Below are 20220 nucleotides of genomic sequence, written 5' to 3'. Positions count from 1 at the left end.
TGGACTCTCTGTGATATTGGACTATATCTTAAATAATGACACATGAGTGACGAATTCATCGAACTTCAGTTTGCATATTCACAAAAGGAAGACAATCTACAGAGATGGAATTTACTTTAGAATATAAAAGGAAAAAATTGCGAAACTTGTAATGTGGTGATGCAATTCTCACTGTCACTGCCTCATTCGTATTTTTTTCAATTTCCTCATTTTCACTTCACTTCCTACAGGCCAAACTAGCTTGACTCCCGCATGAGGACATAACACACACACGGGTCATTCAGCCTATTAAGTAAAACCCGTTAACATCCGTACTGGAAAATGTTTATTGTGTTGAAGTGTCAAGGCGGAGAGTGTTGGCCGTCATTTCTCTAAGATCACTTCATTCAGGCAGTTGGAATTCATATTCTCAAGTAAGAAACTTGACTTCTGTTAGCATCTTTCATCTATCAGCTCAACAGGATGAGGTAAGATGTTCATTCAATTTAATATAGAGAGTACATATAAAAGTTGGATGAAGATAATACCATGTTATATGAGGTGAGAGATTAAAGGGATCCAGGATCAGTGATCAACAGTTTGAATGTGTTTGGACATTGTGAGAGGGAAGAGATTTCAATTCTGTACTTTGTACATATTTTCCCTGTTTTCCTTGAACAGTTGATCATTTTCTGCTTGATTTTTTAAAACTAAATTAACTCAAGATACAAACTTAAGAATTAAGAAATTTGACTGAAAACAGAAAAGCATTTTGAAGATTGTACTTCATACATTGTTGTATATTTGTTTGTTTGTTTGTTTGTTTTTTTTTTACAATGCAGCTTTTTAGTTGATGATAAACTTATGGAAAATAAAATGACTTTCTACCTCTCCTTCCACTTACTTGTGCTGGTGTGGTCTTAAAAGTAACAAACTAATCAGTAGTAATCTCTAACAATCCTTCTACCAGTGAGTCGATAGGTTTCTCTGCTTTCAAGAGCTGCAACTCAAAACTTACACTTGAAAATGTTTCTGTTTTATTCCGCAAGAGTCCCCTAAATATACTATCTTGAAAACCGCTGAATGGTTTTGCTTCTTTAGGATTGTATTCACGTGTAGCTGTTCTTCTCTGATCTCTGACCTACAGACTCCTTTAAACACAAGTTTCTGCATCTGAAAATAAAATGTCTGGAGCTCTGATTCTCCTTCTCGTTGGCTTTCTGTCACAAGGTGAGTGGAGGTGCATTGATGTCAAACTATAAAACTACTATTCAGTATTTTTTCTCCAAGCATTGACCATAACTTACTTTCAAAACTTGATATTGTTGCTGCAGACCAAACCATATAAATGTTTGAAATGATTTTTGATGGTTTTAAGTATAAGGGGTTTTGTTAAGGTTTCAACAAAAGTGTTTTTCTACTGTAAAGTTGTGTTCATGTTTCCTGTTGTGTTTCAGGTGCCTTGTGTGTGGAGTTTAAGGTATCTGTGCCACAGACTATAGAGGTCTTCGGTGGATCCTGTGTGACCATCCCCTGTTCCTTTGTCCTAAGACAAGATTATAATCAGTTCTTGCATCAAGCATGTGTTGGAATATGGAAAGATAGTCATAACCAGGAGGTGTTTGACTCAAGAAAACCACAAACGTCAAAAATAAATGGAGCTTTGACCGGAAACCTAAATCAAAAAGACTGCACCACAACTCTGTATAACATGCAACTTGATACGTCTGATTATTATTACTTCAGACTGGAGTGTAACAAACAACTGAATTTGAACTTTTATTATCAAAGTGTTCATATTGTGGTCAAAGGAGGTAGGTGTTAATCTCCACCTTAACTCAACTACTCTCATCGAGCCTGTAGTAATAATAAATGAAAGCTAAAGCTCCAAATGTGTCCTCCTCCCAGGCGGTCCTCCCAGACCGACTCTAAACATCAACCAGCAGGTAGTGAAGGAGGGAGCCTCAGTGAGAGTGACCTGCTCTGCTGCAGCTCCATGTCAGGCTCATCCTCCCACTCTGACATGGACCCCCGGCCTGGGTGACACTCAGGAGACCCTGGGAACGTTTTTGAAGACCTCTGCTCTGATCTTCAATGCCACTTCAGTCCATCACAGAATGTCCATCTCCTGTACTGCTACCTATGATGGACAAGCTGGCAGATTTGTGCTATTCAACAATTTAACATTGGAGGTTTTATGTAAGTAAATCTGTTGACAAAATTTAAAAATTTGAGAGAGAGAGATGAGAGAGCGAGAGAGAGGGAGATCATCAAAGCTCAGGATTTGTCTTGCAGCATAGGTGCAGCTTGTGGGTATAGAGCAGCAAAGTGCAGCAACACCAAACCACAACCACTGTTTGCTGGAATTACAGATTACTCACTCATCACCCATCCCTCCTTTTTCAGATGCACCTAAACACACCAAGGTGACAGTCAGTCCCTCAGGTCCAGGACCAGAGGGCAGCAATGTGACTCTGACGTGCAGCAGTGACGCCAACCCAGCAGTAACTGAATACATCTGGTTTAGAGATGATGGAGGCCAGAGAACTATTGGGAAAGGACCCATTCTAAACATTCAAACTTGTAAAGTCCACAGCTCCATTACCTGCAAGGCTTCAAATGCCTACGGAAGTCAATATGCCAAAAACAGTCCGATACAGTTTCAGAGTATGTATCACATGATTCAAGATTTATATTGTGTATACATTTTTTCATGAATTACTATTTTTATTGTCAAATTAAACATAATTAGTTTTGTGAAGGTCCTTCAAAGTCAACATTGCACTCATTTTCTGCAGTCATCATATCAATCACAGATGAATTATTACTGTTTTACTTATGAACATCAATTATTAGCCAAACACAACGTCCAGCAAAATGAGGCAACGCAGTGAAATGTAACACAACATGACGCGAGAAACAATGTAACATAAGGTGGCATAACACGTTTAATGCAAGTCAGTGCAACATAACACAATGCAATGTAATGCAATTCATTGTGATGTCATGCAACATGGCACTGTGCAGAATAATGCAAAACAATGGGATGCAGAGTAATGCATTTAATCGCAAATCAACATAATGCAAGTAACTTAGATTATGTGTTAATCTTTACAATATAAAAAACAGTGAGTCTTCTTCCTGCTGTCCTCACAGGTGCTCCTCAGATCCGCTCCTCCTCCGGATGCATCAAACATGCAGACCAGGTCAGCTGCTCCTGTGAGGCTGAGGGAGTTCCTGCTCCCCGTCTGCTGTGGTTATTGGATGGCTTTCCTGCAGATCACTCTGATGAGTTTGCCATCAGCCATGAGTCTCTGAGTGATGCAGGTGTGAGGAGCAACATCACTGTCAATCAACCACAGGAGAGGAATCTTTCCACACTGGTCTGCCGCACCACAAACTCACTGGGAACTGCAAGTCAGAGATTCTATGGCCTCATTCTTGAGTCCCTGAAGTCCGAGAGTCAAGGTTTGTTTTTCATGAAATTCCAAGAAATTCACAGAGTAGAGAGAAACAGGGATTTAGGTTTAGAATTTGGATGATTTATTTGTTTATTCCCTTAACACACTGGGTCTCAATACTTTTGATGTATTGTTTATGCTGCTGCTTAGTAATTGAGCTGTAAAAGGAAGTTTTACAAATGAAACCCCACACTGTGAAATTGTTAGTGTGTGACACATGAGGTGTCAGTTCTTGTTAAAAGTGTTAAACCTACGCCCTTCTTTCCAGTTTTTATATAACTAACTCTTTACTGTATGGGCTTACACCTCACTGAGTGGGTTTATAGATCATTATAGATTATTTATTTGCAGCAATACTTATTCTACATATCCATGAATCCTTTTTGTGTCATGTAATGTTTCAAAGAACAGACCTAATATTTTAATTCATTGCATTGTTTGTGTGTTTTGCATTTAACATCTGAGAACAACAATCACCAACTTCAACTTCTGTTCTCCCTCTTCTGTTCTTCTTCAGGTCAAGTGCCGCTGTCGGTCTTCATTGGCACAACTGTTTTTCTGACAGCAGCATTTGTTTGTTCTCTGCTGTTTGCTCTCAGGTAAAGATACACAACGTTCACACAACCCACGCACACCAAGTACCTGTAACATCCATCTCTTAAACTCTTTCAACCAAGGGGACCCAATTTTGTAACTCTGTGCTTGTAATTAAAAGGATTTCAGTCCATCCCCTTTTCCATAAATGCCCCTCCTCAACCCAAAGCTGAAATGTGTTTGTCCATGAGAAATGAATGTTATGAAGTCATGCTGTCTTTTTCAGGGCTCAGTGTAGTCTCAGTATTATGGGTCAGTCTGCAGGAAACGCTGATCCATTTGCCAACTCCTGCCAGGTGGAAACTGAAATGAGATACTGTATCTTTACTCACACTATCTTCTCCTTTAGATGGTTCGATGAATATTTGTATAACTCACACGTGTTTGTTTTGTTATGTTAGATGCCAAATAGGACTGAAGAAGATATTTACATGAACAGCAAAGAGCTACAGGGCCCTCACCCGCAGCCTGCACCCATCCCTGAGGCAAGCAGCCCTCAGGAAGACGACAATGTGTTGTATTCCAGCGTGATTTGGAAACCCAAGCCGAAGAAGAAGGAGGGGGAGGAGAAGGAAGACTGTGGATATCCCTCTGGTTGCTCTTACCTAGAGGAGGAGAGGTGCATGCTGGGAAGCATGAACAGGAATTCAATGATCAACTCACTGCCACTGGATTGTCTTTATGCGCAGGTCAAATTTAAGGACAAAAACGCAGCGCAGAAATAACAAAGCTCTGTATGCTTTTACTTCATTTGTGGTTTCTTAGCAGAGGTGAACAAGTATAGAGGGGTGGGGTGTGGGGATTGCATGTGCGGCCATGCGATGAAATGTTTGGTTTTTCAGATGGCAAAGCTTTAATACTGTGGCTATCTAATGGAAATTATGCTTTGAATTCATTTTTGTGACCATTTGTACAGAGGGGATAATGCAAGCAGCAGCATTCAGATATTCTTTCCATTCCACAGAGCTTCATAATATATGTTTCTATTTTCTTGTGATTTTAAAATGTTTTATACAATATATGGAGTGTGAGGTTTCAGTCAATGTTAATTTTCTGTCGCACACATATGTGTCACAGTTCAGTCATCCAGCTCTCAGTGTTTTTCCGTTGATCCTGCCTCCGCCCCACTCAGCCTGCCAGCCACACCCACCTCGCCAGTCTTCTCTACTCACCTGTGCACACACCTGCTTCTCATCACATGCAATCAGCCCAGCACATATATTCACCAGCTCCACACTCACTCCTTTGCCAGATTGTTCTGTGCCATGCGAGACCTTCCAGCATACTCCTGCCTGTCTTCCCGGTACCGACCTTGCCTGTCCCCGATTCCTCTGCTTTGCCTGCCTCCTGAATTCCCAGGTATCCTGACCGCCCGCCTGTTCATGACTACCCGCCTGCCTGCTCCTTCCTGGTACCTTTGCTGCATCGACTGCCTGCCCGCTCGACCGAGCGCCGCCTGTCACTGTGTTTCTGTGCTGTCCGCCTGTCTGCCGGAGTGTCAGTAAAACCGTTGAACTATACCAGTGATTCTGAGTCCTTTGTACTGCAATTGGGTCCATACACCACCCGTTACAATATGGGGGATATCAGAATATGTCCCCATCAGAGGCATAATGTTTTAACACAGGTGCATTAGGCAGACTAACTGTTTCACTGATAAACCTTCTACAGTAAAGTAAACATTTAAAAAGCTTCAGTTTTAATTCGTCCATATGCCGTCTCAAGTAATCATTAGAGATTACACTACTTTGTTCAAAATCAAAGAATATGACAAAACTGTAAAACAAACTGTAACTGATATGTTGCCTTTTATTTTTAATTTTAAAGCAGATCAGTGGTCCATTACAGATATACTGCTTCAGCTCGTCTGTCAAGGTAAGAGCTCCTGCCTGAAAAGATGAATACTACTGAGTACCTGCTGTTAAAATTGCTGAATAATCTGGTCTGAGACTGCAGGCTCCAGAAAGTCTGCTGTACTTACATACATGTGGAGAACTTGGTTCCTCTTTACTACTACCTGCAGAGATGTACAAAATGTAACTGATAGTTAAGACTAAATATAAATACTGTCATCCTTTCATCAAGATATTTCAACACTGCTTCCTATGCTCATGAGTCACTGATTTAACACCATTGCTGTTTTTGAAGACAGAAATTCTGAATTAGAAATGTAGCACAAAAATAAATACATAAATACAACAACAAACACTATAATGCAGATAAACCAATGTAAACTGAACCTTTAAATTACAAGTTTCTTAAATGTGTGTCACTCACTCAATGAATTCGATTACATCACATGAATACAAAGTTTGATTTTATATCATTACACACTTGGTGATGGACGAAGGCCAATCAGATTGATATGTTGTTGTTTCTGTATTCATCAAATCTGAATGAGTTTCTAAATAGCTTGATTCACCCAAGCTGTGTGGATTGAACAAATTAGAGTGACTATGATGAGGTCAAACCTTGTTATCCTTTACTTGTATGTTCAGTCACACATTTGTTTCTTTGTTCAACACTTCTCTCTCTGTTCACTGACGCTCTCAGCCTATTCAGTCAAACCCCTAAACATCCGGGCCTAAAAATGTTGTTGAAGTGTTAAGGCGGAAAGTGTTGGCCGTCATTTCTGTAAGATCCTCATTTCACATCACTTCGTTCAGGCTGTTGGAATTCATTTTCACAAGTAAGAAACTTGACTTCTGTCAACATCTTTCATCTGTCAGCTCAACAGGAAGAGGTAAGATGTTCACTCAATTCAATATGAGGTCAGAGATTAAAGGGATTCAGGATCAGTGATCAACGGTTTTAAAAGTGTTTGGACATTGTGAGAGGGAAGAGATTTCACATCTGCACAGTTGATAATTTTCTGCTTGATTGTTGAACACAAAATTTACTCCAGATACAAACTTTAGAATTAAGAAAAATATGAAGAAATTTGACTGAAAACAGAAAAGCATTTAAAAGATTGTACTCCATACATTGTTGTGTATTTGTTTTTTCATTTTTTTTTACAATGTAGCTTTAGAGTTGATGATAAACTAATGTAAATTAAAATGACTTTCTACCTCTCCTTCCACTTACTTGTGCTGCTGTGGTCTTTAAATTAACAAACTAATCAGTAGTAATCTTTAACAATCCTTCTACCAGTGAGTCGATTGGTTTCCCTGCTTTCAAGAGGTGCAACTCAAAACTTATACTTGAAAATGTTTCAATTTTATTTTTTTTCCCCAAAATGTACTATCCTAAAACCGCTTTTGCGTTTTGGTTTTAAGTATAAGGGGTTTTGTTAAGGTTTTTTAAGTTTTTTTTACTGTAAAATTGTGTTCATGTTTCCTGCTGTGTTTCAGGTGCCTTGTGTGTGGAGTCTAAGTTATCTGTGCCACAGACTATAGAGGTCTTCGGTGGATCCTGTGTGACCATCCCCTGTTCCTTTGTCCTAAAACAAGATTTTGATCAGTACTTGCATGTGCTGGAATATGGAGAGATTAAAGTAACTCTGAGGTGTTTGACTCAAGAAAACCACAAACATCAAAATAAATGGAGCTTTGACCGGAAAATTAGAACGAAAAGACTGCACCACAACTCTGTATAACATGCAACCTGATAATTCTGGTACATATCACTTCAGAATAGACTGTGGCAATGCACTGAAATGGAACTTTCTATATCAACCTGTGAAAATTGTGGTCAGTAGAGGTAGGTGTTAATCTCCACCTTAACTCAACTACTCTCATCCAGCCTGTAGTAATAATAAATGAAAGCTAAAGCTCCAAGTGTGTCTTCCTCCCAGGCGGTCCTACCAGACCGACTCTGAACATCAACAAACAGGTTGTGAAGGAGGGAGCCTCAGTGAGAGTGACCTGCTCTGCTGCAGCTCCATGTCAGGCTCATCCTCCCACTCTGACATGGACCCCTGGCCTAGGTGACACTCAGGAGACCCTGGGAACGTTTTTGAAGAACTCTGCTCTGATCTTAAATGCCACTTCAGTCCATCACAGAAAGTCCATCTCCTGTATTGCCACCTATGATAGACAAGCTGGCAGATTTGTGCTATCCAACAAGTTAACATTGGAGGTTTTATGTAAGAGTGTGTGTGTGTGTGTGTGTGTGTGTGTGTGTGTGTGTGCGTGTGTGCGTGCGTGCGTGCGTGCGTGCGTGCGTGCGTGCGTGCGTGCGTGCGTGCGTGCGTGCGTGCGTGCGTGCGTGCGTGCGTGCGTGCGTGCGTGCGTGCGTGCGTGCGTGCGTGCGTGCGTGCGTGCGTGCGTGCGTGCGTGCGTGCGTGCGTGCGTGCGTGCGTGCGTGCGTGCGTGCGTGCGTGCGTGCGTGCGTGCGTGCGTGCGTGCGTGCGTGCGTGCGTGCGTGCGTGCGTGCGTATCAAAGCTCAGGATTTGTCTTGCAGTATAGGTCATGCTTGTGGGTATCGAGCAGCAAACCGCAGCAACACCAAACCACAGCAAAAACAGAAAAGTAGCACAGGGGTCACTGTTTGCTGGAATTACAGATTGGACTTTTTTACATTGAAAAAAGCTATGCGGTGTAAAGGGAATATTATTCTTTGAAATGCATTGTAGGTGCCTGCACTCGTGTTCTAAAAGATACATCAAGTATTAGTACAGTGTATTAGACATTGTTAGACTGATTATGATTACTCCATAAGATAAAATATTAGTTTGCTAGTGATAATTTAGTCTCAAATCGGTTGATTCTGTACATAGATACGCCAATTGTCTGTTACGAATAAGAAGTTTTGGTTTCGGATCATTCTATCAGTGCGGGAATTCGGGATGAATTTAGTATTGATTCTACGCTCTTATTTACTTTAGGATGATGTTATTTGTTCGAACCGAGAATACTTCCATCTCTAAAGAATTGCTTACTGGTATTGAAGAATCGATCTAATGTTCTTCTGCGCGTTCTTTGAGTTGGTGGTGAATCAGGAGGAAAAGATGAACTGAAGTCTTCAGATGAGTTTATTGCAGTAACGATGGACAGCTGCTGGGAACATTCTCCTGCATGTGATGAAGGAAAAAACCCCAAATTCTCCGGACATTTCACCTATATCGTGCTTAGTGGGGCTTTCCCATAGCATTATAATTCATTGATGACAATGTAGTTTAACTGTTATTGATTGGCGAATCTACTTTCAAAAAGGCTGCACTTAAGATTTGAACTGAGAATTAGTACTGCCTCCTGGGGGGGCTTCAACTAAGCGTGGTCAATAAGCCTTATGTTGTACTTTAACGCAGAGGTTAAATTGACATTGCCACGGACGCGTGTTTTCCAAGGTTTTCTTTTCCTTTGAACTCAGAGATGCAATTCCACAGTTGTCTTGAAAACGTGTTTTAAAAACATATTCTTATTAATCCAGAGGCTGTTCATGCGTATTTTGGCGAGTTCTATTTCTCAGATCCCTTTCTCACCAAGTCAGAGGCGTGGTGCGCATAAAGTTCTCCAAACCCAATTTAGCTGAATGTTTCCTACTCAGTAACCTCTTTCGCCCTATTGAGTAAAGCAAGCCGAAAAGTCTACCAGTTGAAATAACGTGGACACGCAAGTATCTCTGAAAAGCCGAAATCATAACACAAACGGTAAAACCGAGATAAATCAAAGTTGAACAATCAATTTATTTAACGGTGAAATGTTTTGAAAGTCTCCGAATGAAAGAAATATCACTAGTCATTAACAGTTGAATTCCCAGCACAAAGTATATCAGAATCTAAATATACCTTTTGTCTATGTTAAAAAGCAATGAGCAGTTAACGCAACATTACTACACTGGACAACCTTGAACGGACGAACCCAGTATTGTCTAACGCACGGCTGTACGTGGGATAAACAGCACATGCGTGTCTCCCTCTACGGGAAAGGACCCTTGAATGTCTAACGCACAGCTGTACGTGGGACGCACAGCACATGCGGGAACCCCCTCTACGGGAAAGAACCTTGAATGTTTATCGCACGGCTGTACATGGGACGCACAGCACATGCGGGTCTCCGGCTAACGGATCAACCTTAAAATGTCTAACGCGTGGCTGTACGTAGGACGCACAGCACATGCGGGTCTTCCTCTACGGTAAACAACCTAGATGCGTCTGCTTCTCTGCCTTAAGTACAGAGTGGGCAGGAGGTCATAAAATTACTTATTCTTTTGCTGGGGATGTGCCTTGCTGGGTGAGGAGCTATGTGTCCTGTCCTGAGTGCTGCTGTCTGCAAATATGTTACAAAACAACTATACAATACAATCTGCATTTCTATAGTAGTCACACATGTAAAGTGAAGAGACCTCAGACAGGTCGTCACCAATTGATGGGGGTGTGTGTGGTGTGTGAGTGAAAGCAGTCTATGTGTAGTGAGTGAGTGAGTGAGTATGTGTGTATGTGAGCTTAGTGTGTTTGTGTGCCTGTGTGTGTGTGAGACAGACAGAGCCCTTGATGGGCGAAGTGTTAACCGTCTTTGTCTCGAAGTTCAGGTAGTTATCCTCCACTTCTAGTCAAATGTATGTTTCTTGGGCCTTCTCTGGTGAGTCTACTGAGTGTTGTGTATTTGGCTCAGACGATTTGGAGCCAGTATCTTGAGTGTGAATGTAACCTTATGTTGACCATACAATTCTTATATTTACAATAAATAGATTATATTTTATATCTTACAACACCAAGGTGACAGTCAGCCCCTCAGGTCCAGGACCAGAGGGCAGCAATGTGACTCTGACGTGCAGCAGTGAAGCCAACACAGCAGTAACTGAATACATCTGGTTTAGAGATGATGGAGGTCAGAGAACTATTGGGAAAGGACCCATTCTAAACATTCAAACTTGTAAAGTCCACAGCTCCATTACCTGCAAGGCTTCAAATGCCTACGAAAGTCAATATGCCAAAAACAGTCCGATTCAGTTTCAGAGTATGTATCACATGATTCAAGATTTATATTGTGTATGAATTATTTTTTTAATTACTATTTCTTATGGTCAAATTAAACACAATTAGTTATAAAGTCATTGCACTAATTTTCTGGAGTCATCATATCAATCACAGATGAATTATTACTGTTATACTCATGAACTATCAATTATTAGCCAAACACAACGTCGAGCAAAATAAAGCAACGCAGTGAAATGTAACACAACATGACGCAAGAAACAATGTAACATAAGGTGGCATAACACGTTTAATGCAAGTCAGTGTAACATAACACAATGCCATGTGATGCAATTCATTGTGACGTCATGCTTAATTGCACTGTGCAGCGTGGATTATGTGTTATTCTTTACAATATGAAAAACAGTGAGTCTTCTTCCTGCTGTCCTCACAGGTGCTCCTCAGATCCGCTCCTCCTCCGGCTGCATCAAACATGCAGACCAGGTCAGCTGCTCCTGTGAGGCTGAGGGAGTTCCTGCTCCCCGTCTGCTGTGGTTATTGGATGGCTTTCTTGTAAATGACTCCGATGAGTTTGCCATCAGCCATGAGTCTCTGAGTGAAGCAGGTGTGAGGAGCAACATCACTGTCAATCAACCACAGGAGAGGAATCTTTCCACACTAGTAATGGAGACATGGAGACATGTTGTGTTTGCTAGAGAGGAAAATGTCACTTTTCTCAATGGAGACTCTTCATCTGCTGCTAAATTTCTTTGTAGGTAAGATGAGTCTTTATATTTACTCATATTCACACTGAGTCACTGATTTAACACCATTGCTGATTTTGAAGACAGAAATTCTGAATAAGAAATGTAGCACAAAATAAACAGATAAATACAACAACAAACACTGAAGCTGTGTGGATTAAACAAATAAGAGTAACCATGATGAGGTCAAACTTTGTTGTCCTTTACTTGTATGTTTAGTCACACATTTGTTTCTTTGTTCAACACTTCTCTCTGTTCACTGACGCTCTCAGCCTATTCAGTAAAACCCATAAACATCCGTGCCTAAAAATGTGTAAAGTGTTGAAGTGTTAAGGCGGAGAGTGTTGGCCGTCATTTCTGTAAGATCCTCATTTCACATCACTTCGTTCAGGCTGTTGGAATTCATATTCACAAGTAAGAATTGACTTCTGTTAACATCTTTCATCTATCAGCTCAACAGGAAGAGGTAAGATGTTGATTCAATTCAGTATGGAGAGTATATAAAAAAGTCAGATAAAGATAATACCATTTTATATGAGGTCAGAGATTAAAGGGATCCAGGCTCAGTGATCAACAGTTTGAAAGTGTTTGGACATTGTGAGAGGGAAGAGATTTCAGTTCTGCACTTTGTATTTGTTTTCCCTGTTTTCCCTGAACATCTGATCATTTTCTGCTTGATTGTTGAACACTAAAATTAACTCAAGATACGAACTTTCAAATAAAAAGAAAAATATGAAGAAATTTGACTGAAAACAGAAAAGCATTTTAAAGATTGTACTCCATACATTGTTGTGTATTTGTTTTTGTTATTTTACAATGCAGCTTTTGCGTTGATGATAAACTTATGGAAACTAAAATGACTTCCTACCTCTCCTTCCACTTGCTTGTGCTGCTGTGGTCTTAAAAGTAACAAACTAATCAGTAGTAATCTCTAACAATCCTTCTACCAGTGAGTCGATAAGTTTCCCTGCTTTCAAGAGCTGCAACTCAAAACTTACACTTGAAAACCGTTCCGTTTTATTCTCCAAGATTCCCCAAAATGTACTATTCTGACACCACTTTTGCTTCTTTAGGATTGTATTCACGTGTAGCTGTTCTTCTCTGATCTCTGACCTACAGACTCCTTTAAACACAAGTTTCTGCATCTGATAATAAAATGTCTGGAGCTCTGATTCTCCTTCTCGTTGGCTTTCTGTCACAAGGTGAGTGGAGGTGCATTGATGTCAAACTATAAAACAACTATTCAATATTCTTTCCCCAAGCATTGATTATAACTTACTTTCAAATCATGTTATTGTCGCTACAGATCAAACCATATAATAATTGAAATGATTTTGGAGGATTTTAAGTATAAGGGGTTTTGTTACAGGGTTTTTCTACTGTAAAGTTGTGTTTCTACTGTTTCCTGCTGTGTTTCAGGCGCCTTGTGTGTGGAGTTTAAGTTATCTGTGCCACAGACTATAGAGGTCTTCAGTGGATCCTGTGTGACCATCCCCTGTTCCTTTGTCCTAAAACAAGGTTATAATCAGTACTTGCATCAAGCATGTGTTGGAATATGGAAAGATAGTCATAACCAGGAGGTGTTTGACTCAAGAAAACCACAAACATCAAAAATTAATGGAACTTTAGCTGGAAACCTTAAACAAAAAGACTGCACCACAACTCTGTATAACATGCAACCTGGTAATTCTGATACATATCGCTTCAGACTGGAGTGTAACAGACAACTGAGATTGACCTTTCTATATCAACCTGTGAAAATTGTGGTCAGAGGAGGTAGGTGTTAATCTCCACCTTAACTCAACTACTCTCATCCAGCCTGTAGTAATATTAAATGAAAGCTAAAGCTCCAAATGTGTCTTCCTCCCAGGCGGTCCTCCCAGACCGACTCTAAACATCACCAAACAGGTTGTGAAGGAGGGAGCCTCAGTGAGAGTGACCTGCTCTGCTGCAGCTCCATGTCAGGCTCATCCTCCCACTCTGACATGGACCCCCGGCCTGGGTGACACTCAGGAGACCCTGGGAACGTTTTTGAAGAACTCTGCTCTGATCTTCAATGCCACTTCAGTCCATCACAGAAAGTCCATCTCCTGTACTGCCACCTATGATAGACAAGCTGGCAGATTTGTGCTATCCAACAAGTTAACATTGGAGGTTTTAAGTTTTAAGTAAGTAAATTTGTGACAAAATGTGAAAATTTGAGAGAGAGAGAGAGAGAGAGAGAGAGAGAGAGAGAGAGAGAGAGAGAGAGAGAGAGAGAGAGAGAGAGAGAGAGAGAGAGAGAGAGAGAGAGAGAGAGAGAGAGAGAGAGAGACCATGAAAGCAAGAGAGACTATGAAACCTCAGGATTTGTCTTGCAGTATAGGTCATGCTTGTGGGTATAGAGCAGCAAACTGCAGCCACAACACAACACAACCACAGCATACAGCAAAAACAGAAAAGTAGCACAGGGGTCACTGTTTCATGGAATTACAGATTGGACTTTTTTAAATTGTGGGGATGCAAAGTAATGCAACTTATCACAAATCAACATATCACAAGTAACTTAGATTATGTGTTATTCTCTACAATATAAAACACAGTGAGTCTTCCTCCTGCTGTCCTCACAGGTGCTCCTCAGATCCGCTCCTCCTCCGGATGCATCAAACATGCAGACCAGGTCAGCTGCTCCTGTGAGGCTGAGGGAGTTCCTGCTTCTCGTCTGCTGTGGTTATTGGATGGCTTTCCTGTAGATCACTCTGATGAGTTTGCCATCAGCCATGAGTCTCTGAGTGATGCAGGTGTGAGGAGCAACATCACTGTCAATCAACCACAGGAGAGGAATCTTTCCACACTGGTCTGCCGCACCACCAACTCACTGGGAACTGCAAGTCAGAGATTCCATGGCCTCATTCTTGAGTCCCAGCAGTCCGAGAGTCAAGGTCTGTTTTTCATGAAATTCCAAGAAATTCACAGAGTAGAGAGAAACAGGGATTTAGGTTTAGAATGTGGATGATTTATTAGTTTAATTCCTTTATCACACTGGGTCTCAATACTTTTGATGTATTGTTTATGCTGCTGCTTAGTACTTGAGCTGCAACAGGAAGTTTTACAAATGAAACCCCACACTGTGAAATTGTAAGTGTGTGAATATATGAGGCGTCAGTTTTTGTTTAAAGTGTTAAACCTACGCCCTTCTTTCCAGTTTTATACAACTAACTCTTTACTGTATGGGCTTACACCTCACTGAGTGGGTTTATAGATCATTATAGATTATTTATTTGCAGCAATACTTATTCTACATATCCATGAATCCTTCTTGTGTCATGTAATGTTTCAAAGAACAGACCTAATATTTTAATTCATTGCATTGTTTGTGTGTATTGCATTTAACATCTGAGAACAACAATCACCAACTTCATCTTCTGTTCTGTTCTTCTTCAGGTCAAGTGCAGCTGTTTGTCTTCATTGGCAAAGCTGTTCTTCTAACAGCAGCATTTGTTTGTTCTCTGCTGTTTGCTCTCAGGTAAAGATACACAACTTTTACACAACCCACACAAACCAAGTGCCTGTAACATCCAGCTCTGAAACTCTTTCAACCAAGGGGACCCATTTTTGTAACTCTCTGCTTGTGATTAGAAGGATTTCAGTCCAACCCCTTTTCCATAAATGCCCCTCCTCAACCCAAAGCTGAAATGTGTTTGTCCATGAGAAATGAATGTTATGAAGTCATGCTGTTTGTTTCAGGGCTCAGTGTAGTCGCAGTATTAAGGGTCAGTCTGCAGGAAACGCTGATCCATTTGCCAACTCCTGCCAGGTGGAAACTGAAATGAGATACTGTATCTTTATTCACACAATCTTCTCCTTTAGATGGTTCGACGAACATTTGTATAACTCACATGTGTTTGTTTTGTTATGTTAGACGCCAAATAGGACTGAGGAAGATATTTACATGAACTGCAAAGGGCTACAGGGCCCTAACCTGCAGCCTGAATTTCCAGCGTGATTTGGAAACCCAAGCCGAAGAAGAAGTAGTAGGAAGAGGAGGAAGACTGTGGAAATCCATCTGGTTGCTCCTACCTAGAGGAGGAGAGGTGCATGCTGTGAAGCATGAAGAGGAATTCAATGATCAACTCACTGACAGTGGATTGCCTTTATGCGCAGGACAAATTTAAGGACAAGAACGCAGCACAGAAATAACAGAGCTCTGTATGCTTTTGCTTCATTTGTGGTTTCTTAAAGGAGGTAAAGGGGTATAGGGGTAGTATAGAGGGGTGGGATGTCAGGGTTGCATGTACGGCCATGCGATAAAATGTTTGGTTTTTCAGATTACATGAAATCTTTAATACCGTGGCTATCCAATGGAAATTATGCTTTATTTTCATTTTTGTGATCATTTGTACAGAGAGGATAATGCAAGCAGCAGCATTCAGATATTCTTTCCATTCCACAGAGCTTCATAATATATGATTCTATTTGCATGTGATTTAAAAATGCTTTATACAATATATGAAGTTTGAGGTTTCACTCAGAGTAAAAATTTTTCTGTCGCACACATATGGGGAATATCAGAATATGTCCCCATCAGAGGCATAATGTTTTAACACAGGTGCATTAGGCAGACTAACTGTTTCACTGATAAACCTTCTACAGTAGAGTAAACATTTAAAAAGCTTCAGTTTTAATTCATCCATATGCCGTGTCAAGTAATCATTAGAGATTACACTACTTTGTTCAAAATCAAAGAATATGACAAAACTGTAATACAAATTGTAACTGTGATATGTTGCCTTTTATTTTATATTTCACATATTCATTAAAATTTTGATAGATTAAAGACTTAGCTCAAAATTCTTTACAAACACACGTGTGTTTGCATGTGCGTGTGCGTTTGCTTGTGTGGGTGTGTGGGTGTGTGTGTGTGTGTGTGTGTGTGTGTGTGAATGTGTGTGTGTGTGTGGCGGGGATGTGGTTATATGGTAAAGCAGATCAGTGGTCCATTACAGATATACTGTGTGTGGAGTCTAAGTTAACTGTGCCACAGACTATAGAGGTCTTCAGTGGATCCTGTGTGACCATCCCCTGCTCCTTTGTCCTAAGACAAGATTCGTTCCGCACTTGCGTGAAGCATGTGTTGGAATATGGAGAGATAGTAATCATAATGTTGTGTTTAACTCAAGAAAACCACAAAGATCAAAATAAATGGAACTTTAACTGGACACCTTAAACAAAAAGACTGCACCACAACTCTGTATAACATGCAACCTGAAAATTCTGATACATATTACTTCAGACTGGAGTGTAACAAACAACTGAATTTGAACTTTGCACAGAAACCTGTGAAAATTGTGGTCAGTAGAGGTAGGTGTTCATCTCCACCTTAACTCAACTACTCTCATCGAGCCTGTAGTAATAATAAATGAAAGCTAAAGCTCCAAATGTGTCCTCCTCCCAGGCGGTCCTCCCAGACCGACTCTAAACATCACCAATCAGGTTGTGAAGGAGGGAGCCTCAGTGAGAGTGACCTGCTCTGCTGCAACTCCATGTCAGGCTCATCCTCCAACTCTGACATGGACCCCCGGCCTGGGTGACACTCAGGAGACCCTGGGAACGTTTTTGAAGACCTCTGCTCTGATCTTCAAAGCCACTTCAGTCCATCACAGAAAGTCCATCTCCTGTACTGCCACCTATGATAGACAAGCTGGCAGATTTGTACTATCCAACAATTTAACACTGAAGGTTTTATGTAAGTAAATTTGTGACAAAATCGGAAATTTGAGAGAGAGAGAGAGAGAGAGAGTGATCATCATCATCATTATCATCATCATCATCATCATCATCATCATCATCAAAGTTCAGGATTCGTCTTGCAGTATAGGTCATGCTTGTGGGTATAGAGCAGCAAACTGCAGAAACACCAAACCACAACCACAGCATACAGCAAAAACAGAAAAGTAGCACAGAGGTCACTGTTTCCTGGAATTACAGATTGGACTTTTTTAAATTGTGGGATGCAAAGTAATGCAACTTATCACAAATCAACATATCACAAGTAACTTAGATTATGTGTTATTCTCTACAATATAAAACACAGTGAGTCTTCTTCCTCCTGCTGTCCTCACAGGTGCTCCTCAGATCCGCTCCTCCTCCGGATGCATCAAACATGCAGACCAGGTCAGCTGCTCCTGTGAGGCTGAGGGAGTTCCTGCTTCTCGTCTGCTGTGGTTATTGGATGGCTTTCCTGTAAGTCACTCTGATGAGTTTGCCATCAGCCATGAGTCTCTGAGTGATGCAGGTGTGAGGAGCAACATCACTGTCAATCAACCACAGGAGAGGAATCTTTCCACACTGGTCTGCCGCACCACAAACTCACTGGGAACTGCAAGTCAGAGATTCTATGGCCTCATTCTTGAGTCCCAGCAGTCCGAGAGTCAAGGTCTGTTTTTCATGAAATTCCAAGAAATTCACAGAGTAGAGAGAAACAGGGATTTAGGTTGAGAATTTGGATGATTTATTAGTTTATTTCCCTTAACACACTGGGTCTCAATACTTTTGATGTATTGTTTATGCTTCTGCTTAGTACTTGAGCTGCAACAGAAGTTTGAAAAATGAAACCCCACACTGTGAAATTGTAAGTGTGTAAATATATGAGGCGTCGGTTCTTGTTAAAAGTGTTAAACCTACGCCCTTCTTTCCAGTTTTATACAACTAACTCTTAACTGTATGGGCTTACACCTCACTGAGTGGGTTTATAGATCATTATAGATTATTTATTTGCAGCAATACTTATTCTACATTTCCATGAATCCTTCTTGTGTCATGTAATGTTTCAAAGAACAGACCTAATATTTTAATTCGATGCATTGTTTGTGTGTATTGCATTTAACATCTGAGAACAACAATCACCAACTTCATCGTCTGTTCTCCCTCTTCTGTTCTTCTTCAGATCAGGTGCCGCTGTCGGTCTTCATTGGCACAGCTGTTTTTCTAACAGCAGCATTTGTTTGTTCTCTGCTGTTTGCTCTCAGGTAAAAATACACAACGTTCACACAACCCACACAAACCAAGTGCCTTTAGCATCCAGCTCTGAAACTCTTTCAACCAAGGGGACCCATTTTTGTAACTCTGTGCTTGTGATTAAAATGATTTCAGTCCAACCCCTTTTCCATAAATGCCCCTCCTCAACCCAAAGCTGAAATGTGTTTGTCCATGAGAAATGAATGTTATGAAGTCATGCTGTTTGTTTCAGGGCTCAGTGTAGTCGCAGTATTAAGGGTTAGTCTGCAGGAAACGCTGATCCATTTGCCAACTCCTGCCAGGTGGAAACTGAAATGAGATACTGTATCTTTATTCACACAATCTTCTCCTTTAGATGGTTCAATGAATATTTGTATAACTCACACGTGTTTGTTATGTTATGTTAGATGCCAAATAGGACTGAAGCTGGTTGCCTGAGAGGACATGAGATAAAATATTAGTTTTTTCAGATTACATTAAATCTTTAATACTGTGGCCATCTAATGGAAATTATGCTTTGAATTCATTTTTGTGACCATTTGTACAGAGGGGATAATGCAAGCAGCAGCATTCAGGTATTCTTTCCATTCCACAGAGCTTCATAATATATGTTTCTATTTGCTTGTGATTTTAAAATGTTTTATACAATATATGGAGTGTGAGGTTTCAGTCAATGTTAATTTTCTGTAGCACACATATGGGGAATATCAGAATATGTCCCCATCAGAGGCATAATGTTTTAACACAGGTGCATTAGGCAGACTAACTGTTTCACTGATAAACCTTCTACAGTAAAGTAAACATTTAAAAAGCTTCAGTTTTAATTCATCCATATGCCGTGTCAAGTAATCATTAGAGATTACACTACTTTGTTCAAAATCAAAGAATATGACAAAACTGTAATACAAACTGTAACTGTGATATGTTGCCTTTTATTTTTAATTTCACATATTCAATAAAACTTTGATCGATTTAAGATATATTTCAAAATTCTATACAAATACAAATCTGTGTGTGTGTGTGTGTGTGTGTGTGTGTGTGTGTGTGTGTGTGTGTGTGTGTCTGTGTGGAGGGGATGTGGTTATATGGTAAAGCATATCAGTGGTCCATTACAGATATACTCCTTCAGCTCGTCTGTCAAGGTAAGAGCTCCTGCCTGAAAAGATGAATACTACTGAGTACCTGCTGTACAAATTGCTGAATAATCTGGTCTGAGACTGCAGGCTTCAGAAAGTCTGCTGTACTTACATACATGTGGGAACTTGGTTCCTCTTTACTACTACCTGCAGAGATGTACAAAATGTAACTGATAGTTAAGACTAAATATGAATACTGTCACCCTTTCATCAAGACATTTCAACACTGCTTCCTTTGCTCACTGATATGCAGAAATGATACAAAGTACAAACTATCACAATAATGGAGACATGTTGTGTTTGCTAGAGAGGAAAATGTCCCTTTTCTAAATGGAGACTCTTCATCTGCTTAGACTGCTGAACTTCTTTGTTGGAAAGATGAGTCTTTATATTTACATTCACACTGAGTCACTGATTTAACACCATTGCT

General features: G+C 40.4%; 1 protein-coding gene across 5 annotated transcripts; it reads left to right on the top strand.

Moving 5' to 3' along the window:
- The first annotated feature begins 236 nt into the window (after positions 1 to 236).
- Positions 237 to 19906, top strand: LOC142999061 (B-cell receptor CD22-like). 5 transcript variants are annotated; one of them, XM_076148451.1, is made up of 10 exons: positions 237 to 467; positions 1127 to 1209; positions 1437 to 1793; positions 1888 to 2178; positions 2386 to 2646; positions 3136 to 3447; positions 3958 to 4039; positions 4261 to 4330; positions 4436 to 4768; positions 19104 to 19906. In XM_076148451.1, exons 2-9 carry the CDS (start codon positions 1164 to 1166, stop codon positions 4757 to 4759), a joined length of 1743 nt encoding a protein of 580 aa, XP_076004566.1. In that variant the 5' UTR covers positions 237 to 467; positions 1127 to 1163; the 3' UTR covers positions 4760 to 4768; positions 19104 to 19906. The 5 variants fall into 5 exon arrangements, with proteins under 5 accessions (XP_076004566.1, XP_076004564.1, XP_076004568.1 ...); XM_076148449.1 differs by lacking the exon at positions 19104 to 19906 and having other exon boundaries at positions 4436 to 5817; XM_076148453.1 differs by lacking the exons at positions 4261 to 4330; positions 19104 to 19906 and having other exon boundaries at positions 4436 to 4596.
- The last annotated feature ends 314 nt before the right edge of the window (positions 19907 to 20220 follow it).

This window comes from Genypterus blacodes, unplaced genomic scaffold (genome assembly GCF_046128005.1).
Source record: "Genypterus blacodes isolate CSIRO-AG114 ecotype Tasmania unplaced genomic scaffold, CSIRO-AGI_Gbla_v1 ptg000040l_1, whole genome shotgun sequence".
Lineage (NCBI taxonomy): Eukaryota > Metazoa > Chordata > Actinopteri > Ophidiiformes > Ophidiidae > Genypterus > Genypterus blacodes.
This window is presented reverse-complemented; position numbering and strand designations above follow the sequence as displayed.

Coding starts and splice junctions, on each gene's coding strand:
- LOC142999061 (XM_076148451.1), top strand. CDS start 1,164: ATGTCTGGAGCTCTGATTCTCCTTCTCGTTGGCTTTCTGTCACAAG. Junction 1,210..1,436: donor CGTTGGCTTTCTGTCACAAG/GTGAGTGGAGGT, acceptor GTTGTGTTTCAG/GTGCCTTGTGTGTGGAGTTT. Junction 1,794..1,887: donor TCATATTGTGGTCAAAGGAG/GTAGGTGTTAAT, acceptor TCCTCCTCCCAG/GCGGTCCTCCCAGACCGACT.